Source organism: Rhamphochromis sp. 'chilingali' (genome assembly GCF_963969265.1).
Source record: "Rhamphochromis sp. 'chilingali' genome assembly, chromosome: 16".
Taxonomy (NCBI): domain Eukaryota; kingdom Metazoa; phylum Chordata; class Actinopteri; order Cichliformes; family Cichlidae; genus Rhamphochromis; species Rhamphochromis sp. 'chilingali'.
Window position 1 is genome coordinate 29,179,231 of NC_137943.1, and position 10,683 is coordinate 29,189,913.

General features: G+C 39.2%; 1 protein-coding gene across 1 annotated transcript in view; it reads left to right on the top strand.

The window, feature by feature from the left end:
- The window catches only part of LOC308412378 (contactin-associated protein-like 4), a 157,706-nt gene extending 147,360 nt beyond the window's left edge, over positions 1–10,346 (top strand). The window contains exons 22-24 of the mRNA XM_080906683.1: positions 5,283–5,513; positions 6,612–6,683; positions 7,962–10,346. Coding sequence (XP_080762809.1) covers positions 5,283–5,513; positions 6,612–6,683; positions 7,962–8,155 — 497 coding nt within the window. The 3' untranslated portion in view covers positions 8,156–10,346. The remainder of the gene's footprint in view (positions 1–5,282; positions 5,514–6,611; positions 6,684–7,961) is intronic.
- Positions 10,347–10,683: the final 337 nt, after the last annotated feature.

The window sequence follows — 10,683 nt, forward strand, 5'->3', positions numbered from 1 at the left end:
CCCTGAACTTCATGTATAGCTGCTGCAGGAACTGATGTTCAGACATTTCTGGTATCTTTCGTTTAAAAAAGATGCCATAGTTCAGAAGCCAAAAATGATATCAACTTTAATGTATGATGTCCTGAAAATGACACATGTTTGATAGCACTGTCCATTTTCTCTATAAAACACAGGTGATTATGGGTAGCTAAAACTAAAAAGTAGGTATTACAAACATTTCAGTTAACTTAAATAAAAATAGAAACAAGATTTTAGAAAAAATAAAGCTAACGATACAATATTGTTGATTAAACATTGTTTAATTGTTGGGGTTTCCATGTATTACTTTAGTGTCTTTACAGTGTAAGCTCTTGTAACTTGGCGCTTTTTAATAAAACCAATTTGAATTGAACATAAAACTACACAGGAAATATGTTTAATTTTAATGCTCATCAATTGTGGGAAAATATGTTATTACAACAAGCTAAAGGAAACATCATTGCGTATGTGTTTTAAGCCTGAAATATGATGAGTGTATGCATGACTTACTTGGCTTCACCAGTTGTTGCACTTGTGTTTTTAGCATCTCTATTAATATTATCAGTATTGTTTCGGTAATTAATGGAAGCTTGGAAGCTAGTTCAAACAGACAACTTGAGCTTTAAGAAGCTTCACTCTCAACTCGAGACAACTCGATCAGTCTTCATGAAACTTTGCGTAAACATTGCGTGAGGGCCAACGTCTTTGAAAGTTGACTGTTCTACTGAGCACAAAGAGACATTCATAGTGTGGGGGTTTACTAATTCAATTAAATTATATTTTAAAAAAGTCTATATTACTTTTTTTGAGATGCAGTAGTTTGTAAAAACAAATAAACGTAAGAACTCATCCCCATCGCCAGTTCATAGTGAAAACATGAAGAACGACTTCGGCTCAGTAAATAGGAAACACAGAAAATCAAAATCTCAGTCTAAGATGATGCAGGTGTTGTTGTAGGAGGTTGACAAATTCCCTCAGCAAATAACAGCTGGGGAGTTTGAACGTCATGCCTTTTGCAGTAACGTATCCGGGATTACAGATTTTGCAATTAGTGACCCTTATTTTATTGAAACCCTAACTTTACAGTATTATTTTTTTCTTGTGTTGTGAATTTGCCCTGTACAGTCTCTTATTTCTTGTATTTTTATTCTTTACTGTTGTGTGAATTTTCTTGCTCCATTTCTCTCTCGCGTTGCTGTTGGAACAGGTGAATTTCCCTAGTGAGGGACAATAAAGGATGTTTATATTTCTATCAAATACTATGCAAATGAAACAAAACACAACGATGGTGCATTTATGCAAAACATGGTACTGCTAAACAATCTTTTTGTTAATATTCACAAATTGGTACTTATTGCATTTTAATTATGGATATGATCTGTTTGGTCCCAGTATAAGGATGTGCTGGTGAGAAGGATTCATAAATATTAGGTTAATGGAGAATATGGGATTCAGTTTTTGTGTTTTTTGTGTTTTTGCCATTAATCTGAATTGCATTACACTTCCATTATTTTTTCCATCCCATTTCTATTAATGAGGCTAGGATAAATATTCAGAACATTTCTCTGTATAATGCAGTGTATGCATAAAGCAATACAGTATTGCAAACCTTAAAACATATGGTTTGGTCAACACAGTATAATCTGTAAACAGCATAAATCTTCATAGATGGTATAACCACTTATAGTAAAATGCATGTTATTATCGCAGTATGTGCAATTTAGACATGTAGATATTTAAAAATTACATAACAACTAAAATAAATACAAATGTTTTCCTTTTTCTATCATACAAAAATAGATACTTATTCTGGCAAATGGGGTTCCGTCGAGGGTTTACCGTGATTGGTGGGTGAGGTTAAACCAGAACTGTGTTTGCTTTAATGCACAAGTGCAGATTTGACACCTGGGGAAAAGTACTCACTCTCTGGGAGGTGTAAACCACATCTTCATTGATCTCCAATGCATACTCTTGAACTGGGACCTGTAACAGTGCTGGGGTGAGGGAGAAATGGGCTCTGTCATGACTTATTCATGCTCTCCTTGAGCAGTACCATCAAAGACAGGCTGAGATATAAGCTGTTAATAACACGAGGTGCTGAGAGGCTGCAGGCTGTGGTCACAGCTTTCTGATAAGACTCGGAGTCACAGCAGCGCACTGGTGGTTTAAAACGTAACACTCTGCAATTAATAGTGAAACATGAGTCAGTCGAATGAAATGCCTTTCATCCGGGGCATCCATCAGGACGTGCTATGTAATGAACATAAGATAATGTACAATTTTGCACCATGTAAGAACTGAAAAACTGTGGCAAAATCTTTAACAGTTTAAAAGAACAACAATTAACGAAATAATGGAAATCCACATGTAATAGAAGCCGTGCACTCATGCTGTCTTATTACACAACTAATACAAATCCCCTCAGGATCCTTTTCTTTATGCAGTAAATCTGCTCAGTGTTCCACTGTGGGTTTTAACCCTGTCATGTCAGCATGTGACCGGTCCTCTCCTCTGTCAAACCAGCAGAGGCTGGGAGTCAGATCAGGATCTGAAGAGCAGCAGGAAAGTGGATTTTCTGTCACTCCCCTCGAACCCTGTCATCCATCAGCCTAACTAATGGACCCGGAAGGAATACACAGAAACAAAGTGGGGGTAGAGAGAGTGGCTGTAGTGTATCAGCCGAGAGGAGCTTACAGGCTGCGCCAGTGTCTCCTGCTGCTCTCATCAGCATGCAGATGTGTGCTGCTTAAACCACAGTCACCTCTCAGTCATCTGAACAGATAGTGATGCAGCTGTTTCCAGCAGTAATGTGGGCTTTCACAGCTGCTGTTTACACCGCTGTGAAGGAGCAGAGGTGAATGATGGAGAGTTTGAAGTCAATAAAATGAACAGAAAGAGCTGGAGAGTGCACGTGTCAAACGGAGTGATGGATGCAGACTTTAAAGCTGACCAGCTGAACGGTTTGTGTTGTATTGACAGTGTGTGTGAGGTTGTGTGTGTCCTTATTACTGTCAATGAGCTGCCACTATTGTCCCACTCTGATAACGTGGGAATGTGAAGCAGGATCAATGTACCTGTCAGTGTTTGTCGTGCTTTTTGTCGTGTCAGATCACCCTATTGGTTGACAGAGCAAGCTTCTGAAAGGTTAAAAGTTCAGTTATCTGAAGTGATTAACTAAACTGTCCTATGGAAACCATAAGGTTTATATTTTTAAAGCTGTTGTTGAAATGATGACACACATGGCTTCTTTTAATGTAAAGCATTTCGTTTACATTTTAAATTTACATTTAAAGTTAGTCCTAAAACCAAGTTAACAAGTTCAGTCTGATAATAAGACAAAACAGCAAAGTCTGGTCGCTGTGGCATGCCAGTAAATTGTAAAACTATAGATTAAACTTACAAGGTGAAGCTAACTTACGGCTGACAATAGATACACATTTCTTAGTGATACAATGCTTCTCACTAAACTCTTGCCAAAAAAAGCAAAGACATGCACGTCTCAAATACTCGAAGCAATGAGTTACAGACGTGGACAAAATTGTTGATACCCTTCAGTCAATAAAGGAAAAACTCACAATGCTCACAGAAATAACTTTCATCTGACAAAAGTCTTAATAAATAAAAATTCTATGAATGTTAACCAATGAAAGTCAGACATTGTTTTTCAACCATGCTTCAACGTAATTATTTAAAAAATAAATGCATGGAACAGGCCTGGACAAAAATGATGGTACCCCTAGAAGAGAATCAAAATAATGTGACCAAAGGGACGCGTTAATCCAAGGTGTGTCCACTAATTAGCATCCCTGGTGTCTACAATCTTGTAATCAGTCAGTGGGCCTATGTATATGACTCCAGGTAGTCACTGTGTTGTTTGGTGACATGGTGTGTGCCACACTCAACATGGACCAGAGGAAGCAAAGGAAGAGTTGTCTCAGGAGATGAGAAAGAAAATCATAGATAATCATGTTAAAGGTAAAGGCTATAAGACCATCTCCAAGCAGCTAGATGTTCCTGTGATTACAGTTGCACATGTTATTCAGAAATTTAAGATCCATGGGACTGTAGCCAACCTCCCTGGACGTGGCTGCAGGAGGAAAATTGATGACAAATCAAAGAGACGGATAATCCGAATGGTAACAAAAGAGCCCAGAAAGACTTCTAAAGAGATCCAAGGTGAACTTCATGCTCAAAGAACGTTAGTGTCAGATCGCACCATCCGTCGTTGTTTCAGCCAAAGTGGACTACATGGGAGACGACCAAGGAGGACACCATTGTTGAAAACAAATCATAAAACAGCCAGACTGGAATAAGCCAAACTACATGTTGACAAGCCACAAAGCTTCTGGGTGAATGTCCTGTGGACAGATGAGACAAAAATGGAACTTTTTGCCAAGGCACATCAGCTCTAAAAAAATGAAGCATATCAATATCCTACTGTGAAACATGGAGGAGACTCTGTTATGTTCTGGGGCTGCTTTGCTGCATCTGGCACAGGGTGTCTTGAATCTGTGCGGGGTACAAGGAAATCTCAAGACTATCAAGGAATTCTAGAGAGAAATGTGCTGGCCAGTGTCAGAAAGCTTGGTCTCAGTCGCAGGTCATGGGTCTTGCAACAGGACAATGACCCAAAACACACAGCGAAAACACCCAAGAATGGCTAAGAGGAAAACATTGGACTATTTTAAAGTGGCCTTCTATGAGATGAGCCCTGACCTCAATCCTATTGAGCATCTTTGGAAAAGCCGCCCTTCAAACCGGAAACACCTGGAGCAGTTTGGTCATGAAGAGTGGGCCAAAATACCTGCTGAGAGGTGCAGAAGTCTCATTGACAGTTACAGGAATCGTTTAATTGCAGTGATTGCCTCAAAAGGTTGTGCAACAAAATATTAAGTTGTGGGTACCATCATTTTTGTCCAGGCCTTTTTCATGCATTTATTTTTTAAATAATTACATTGAAGCATGGTTGAAGGCAATGTCTGAATTTCATTGGTTAACATTTATAGAATTTTTATTTATTATTACTTTTGTCAGATGTAAGTTATTTCTGTGAGCATTGTGAGTTTTTCTTTTATTGACTGAAGGTTCACTGAGCGATCCTTCTCCTTGCACAAGGCTTGCTGGTTGATTTGTAAAGTTACACTTTCAAATCATTATAAAATCAACAAAAGGGCAAAACTATCAAAAGTGGATTATATGGTTGTCACAAAAAAAGACTTTTTGGTATTTTTTATTTCAAGAGTCTGATATTTTCTTATTCCCAGAATCTGATGACCTGGATCCAGACCTGGATCCAGACCTGGCCAAGTTGGCGTCCCTCGGTTTTACTGGTTGTCTGTCTGTGGTTCACTTTAACACCATGAGTCCTCTGAAAGCAGCTCTTCTCCACTCAGACACCAGCCCTGTCATCATCACTGGACCTTTAGTCCAATCTAACTGTGGCTCTGCAGCTTCAACCAATCCCTATGCAGCTGAGAACACACACCACCTGTCAGGTAAGAAAGGAGGAGCCTCATTTGCATTATCTGTGAAGAAGCTGTTTTGTGGTAATTAAATTGCTCACAAATTATTAGAGTCTTAAACATCAAAAGACTTGCTCTATTCCATAACTGTATATATATGCATAATTTCTAAGGGATGGTCGTGTAAACTGTTTGGTACACAGAAATCCTCCAGCCAGAATTTATCATTCCAGCTCAGGGTTATTTCTCTGGGTCCAATCAAGCTGGCATATAGCCCGCTGTGTGCTTTGCAGTTTGGAGAAGACGTGATGTGCAGAGGGTGGGATGGGAGGTCAATAGAGGCTCAACAGTGAATTCTTGCCTCACGCCATGGCTGGAAAGTTGTTTCATAAAAAGCGAAAGCCCAATTTTCTTGCACTGGAAACATCAGCCTTGCTGTATGAGCCCTTGAATCACCCAGGGTGCTGTACTTTTGCTCACTGCAGATGGGAGTTCTATTACTATTCCTAGAAAAATATATTAAACACGCCCCAAAAAAACATTCAGAGGATACCTCTGCCCTTTCATTTTAAATGTAACTGCTGTTCTCGCTGGCCTAAACGCCTAATAATTTCCAACCCTTTTAACGTGATAATAATTGTGCAATAGCAGGTTAGAACGTGTGTGTGTGTGTGTGTTTGTGTGTGTGTCTTATTGATGGGAGCTGCTTTTTGTGAGCTGCATTATGGTGTCATTAAATTTGTACACCTTGTTGGGATGACAAATGACAATGTGCTTGATAACGTAATTAATTAGACCCACACAGGGGAGTTACAAACAGTTCCTCCGGTCTTGTTTTCATCCAGTTTTATATTCCTTAAACAGTCGTCTAACTTGCTGCTGTAGTATTTGCTTTGTATCTGTTTTTATGAGCGTTATTGTTTCTCTAAATAGCCCTCCTTGTCCATTTCTTTTGTCTGACCTGTTTATTTCCTCTTATTGCCTCTCATTCATCTACCTTACCTCGCTTTTCTATTATAGCTCTCTGTATCTCTTCTTTTAATTCACGTTGCCCTTGGTTTTTCATCCTTACTGCGTCTATTTACCTCGTTTTTCCCTCTTTATCTCATCCTTTCTCTTTCTCTGCTGTAGATCAGTCTGGTTCAGCAGGTTCGGGTCAACCTTTGATCAATGCCATTAGGACGGACTCGGCTCTTATTGGAGGTACTGTTTTTTTTTTAAACATACTTCACTATACCGTGAACCTTCTTCACCTTGTTTTGCTGCATTTTGCTGTTGAACTTTTCTTGAACTACGTGAGACTCAATATTTCAGCGATAAGGGTTTTTTGGCAAAGGTGATATGATGAGCAAAATATTTCATTTGAACTAAATTACATCACCCCGCTTCACTCCAGAACGATTCAAAATGAAGATTGATTCCAAAGTGTTCCTATAAAGTTGTAGCGAGACAAAAGTGAGAGATTCTGGTGTTTCAGTGTACAAAGGGCAGCTGAACTAACCAAACCTCTGCTGAAACTTTCACCCTGTTATCTTCAAAAGTTTTAAAACCAAAGTAGTAAAGCGCAAAATTGATTTCTGTTTTTGAATTCCAATTAGATGAAACTTTCTCTGAATGAAGAAATGTGTCAAACAGGAGTCCAGCTGGGTACAAATGTGTGAGATTCTGTTCAGTGTGTGCTGAAGTTAGATTAGAACAACCAGACTGCAGGGCAAGAAAGCCGACTTACCCAGGAGAGATGGGCAGACAATGTACTGTGAGACTGAGCACTGTGAGAGATTTACAAGTGAATTACAATGTGGATTCTACTCAGTTCATTGTCTAACCCAATTATAGGACTGTAGGTATTAGCTGCAGGACATCGAATTATTTCCAGCTTCCTTATGATGACAGTTCTTTATGTTTTTTTGACGAGTGATTTCCAAAGGCTAAGCGTGTTACTGTTATTGGCATACTTACAGTCAGATAAGAAAAGTAAGACTTTAATAAATAAAAATGTTAGTGTTTACCTTTTAAAGGGCTTCTTGTGTTACATCTTTGTCCCTGAGATGAGATATCCACTCTATGTCAACAAACCCAACAGCAGCTGCTCAGCACTAACTATTTTGTACCTTCTTTAATTAACTTTTTTTTTTAATAAACAGCACTGCGAGCAGGTTTTGAGCCACCTCAAATAGGTGCAGGGATTTATTGAAACGTGTGCAAACATACAAGGACTTGCAGGGTATAAGGCAGAGATGGAGTGATATTAATATTTGGTTTGACCGCCTTTTACTCTGAAACATATCCTCTGATCTCTGTTAAGCAAGCTTTGTTGTGATTTCTGTAAGTAGTTCTCCAGGCTTGTAGTTTGTAGTGCTTTTAAACTCTATTGTGTATTATTAAGTCCGCTCCATTGATTCAAATATAAAGTTTAAGTGCGGGCTACATAACATAAAAGACCTGTCCAGACCTGAATGCCTGGATATGTCTGCCCTGCAGGTGTCATCGCTGTTGTGATCTTTGTGGTTGTGACTGGGCTGGCGATAACGGGCAGATTACTCTACCAGAGAAAAGAGACATATCGAAACCAGCAAGTGAAGGACCGGCAGGAAAACAGCCAGGATTTTGCTTTTAGCAACCAGGCTGATTCCCAGAGCGTCCCCTGTGAAAACCCAAAGGAGTATATCATTTAACAAGAATCCTGAATGCCTGATGAGATGATGGTTTTTGGAGGGGTGCAGACCGGACTGTCCGTCATCCCTCAGCACTTCAGACTGCACACTGAGCCACAACGCAGCGGCTCCACGCAATAGAGAACGTATAAAAGGAACAGTTTTGTCTTTTACTGTATATTATGTATATAGTGAATCAAACAGACTACAGTGCTGGACCTTAAAAGTGTTGACAAACTTGTTTCCACTACTATAAATATTTAAAAAAAAATGTATATGTGGGAAATTATGTCTACAGCAGTCTCTAGGTATTGTCACTCTGTCATATTCAAAGGCTGCAGGTATTTTGTGTTTTTATTTTTTTATGGGTTGATTTAACTTTATTTCTTTATTCCTGAGAATCAGGTTGTTTGCAGTTATTTGGCTGATGGTGCATTTTTATGAGGGTCATGAATGTTGTTTGCTTAACTGGAAGTGGAAAAGTCTGTCCCTTAATCAGGCCCTCAGGAAGACTACTTCTGTAAGTGCTGGCATTTGTTCATTTGTAATGCCTTTTTATTATGCGGGAAGTTTTGGGAGAATAACAATTTGGAGTTTCTGGAACCTTGAAGACGTCTTTAAAGGAAAACTGTGCGAGCTTGTACAATTGTACTTTGTCAGAGGAATTTAGCTAACAAACATCTATGGACTGCTTTTGTCAGCATTTCAATTATACATTTTATTGAGTGATTTCTTTCCAGCCATGCTGTGCTAGAACAGATTCTTTTGGTCCTTTTTAAGTGACATCTTAAAGTCAACAGTCTTGCTCACTTGTGAATAAGCACATATTGCATTTGTACTGTTGGTACGCTGCAGTTGTGGAAATAAGAGATTTTTATACAGTAGGGACTCATTTTCTCCTTTCTTTCCTTTTCAGTCTCTTCTTTTCTCTTCTGAGCACACCACAACATTAAACCTTTTCTTGTAGTTTTCTAGCTTTTTATATATATTTTTCTTTTATTAAAGTTTTCTCCTCCCTGCTGCATGTTGCCTGCTGGGAGCATCATCTCCAAATGCTCTAAATGTCTCTGAATGGGGAAGTTTTTATTGCTGGCGGTAACAGTGCGGCTGTCTGTCACCTCATTCACTGCACACAGAGACGGTTAATGTGTTTGTGAAATGCTAATCTGCTCTGATCTGACAGGTGAATTGTGATTTGATGGAAAGCAGAGACAGAGGAGAATAATAAGACTGAAAGATAATCTGAGAGACTGTGTCAAGCAAACATGGTTATAATGAAAACACCACCAAGCAGAGAGGCCCAACAGCAGCTGTTTATCAACACACGCACACACACCACCGTCTCTCTGAGAGACCCAATGCACAGATTGGATTTTAATGACAAAAGTTGCTAAATCTTCAAAGTGCATAATTCATCTCTTTGCGTTGTTGTCTGTCCCATTCTTGATTCCAGAGAGTTCATTCTCTGGTGAAGAAGCACTGACTGTCCTCGCAGCAGAAGTTACTGCAGTGCAGCACTCTTTAGGTTCAACAGGTAACTTTGACATCCAGACGAGCGTGCAGACTGAACTGTGCTGGATGATACGCTGCATATGTATAAAGCAAATAAGACGTTTCTCAAGACCCAGAGAAGAACATTTTCAAAAGTTTCCTCTGCAAACACAGCATAACATTGGCACCAGTCACTAATGTGGGATTTGTGAAGTGATTTGTGGAAACCGTGTGCAAACTGTCACTGTGAGCGTCTCTGGTTTTGTCAAACCATTTTAACACGACGAACAAGATTACAACCATGTTACATTTGAGGCTGATCATTTTCTACACTATTATGTAGAATTTTGTTAATTTGTCATTTAAAGGATGAAGACCTGGTCACACGAGAATTAAAGGAAGCCTGTGTTTTTAGGAAATTGCATTATTGTATTATATCATATTTAGTACTGTCAGCGAGCTAACCATGCTAACGCGTTGATGCTGTGCAGCCACACGCACGGGGTGATCCGCAGTAACTCGTTAACGGAGATTTGCCGCATTAATGCAGTTATGGCGTTAATGTCATTTTATCGAGATTAACGCTTACAGCACTAAGTATATTATATTATATTATATTGGGCTATACAACCACTTCAGAGTGGTACCGTTGGTGTGGGAGGCTTACATCCCACTTCCTGTTGTATATTTTCTGTTGTCATCAAGTGGACGTATTAAAGAGAACTGGATGCTGTATTAAAACATTGTGGCTCTTTCATTCACGTTCTAAATAAAGCACGGGCTAGTTATCCTGTATGCTCTGCATGCTCGCCAAATTTAAGCCCGTGAATATAGGAATATAATCTGTGACACTCCAGAGAGCATGCATACCCGAGACTCCCACATGCCACTCCTACTGACTTCCACTCTGCTCCCTCAAACCGACTAATGGACTTTAATGAAATAATCATACCGCTACTTTCAAAGCATTACTGGACTTTTGGTCTAATACTTTGATCTGTTACTGAGCTGAATGTATCAAACTCTCACGATTAAAACAAAAAAAAATTACGTTTTTG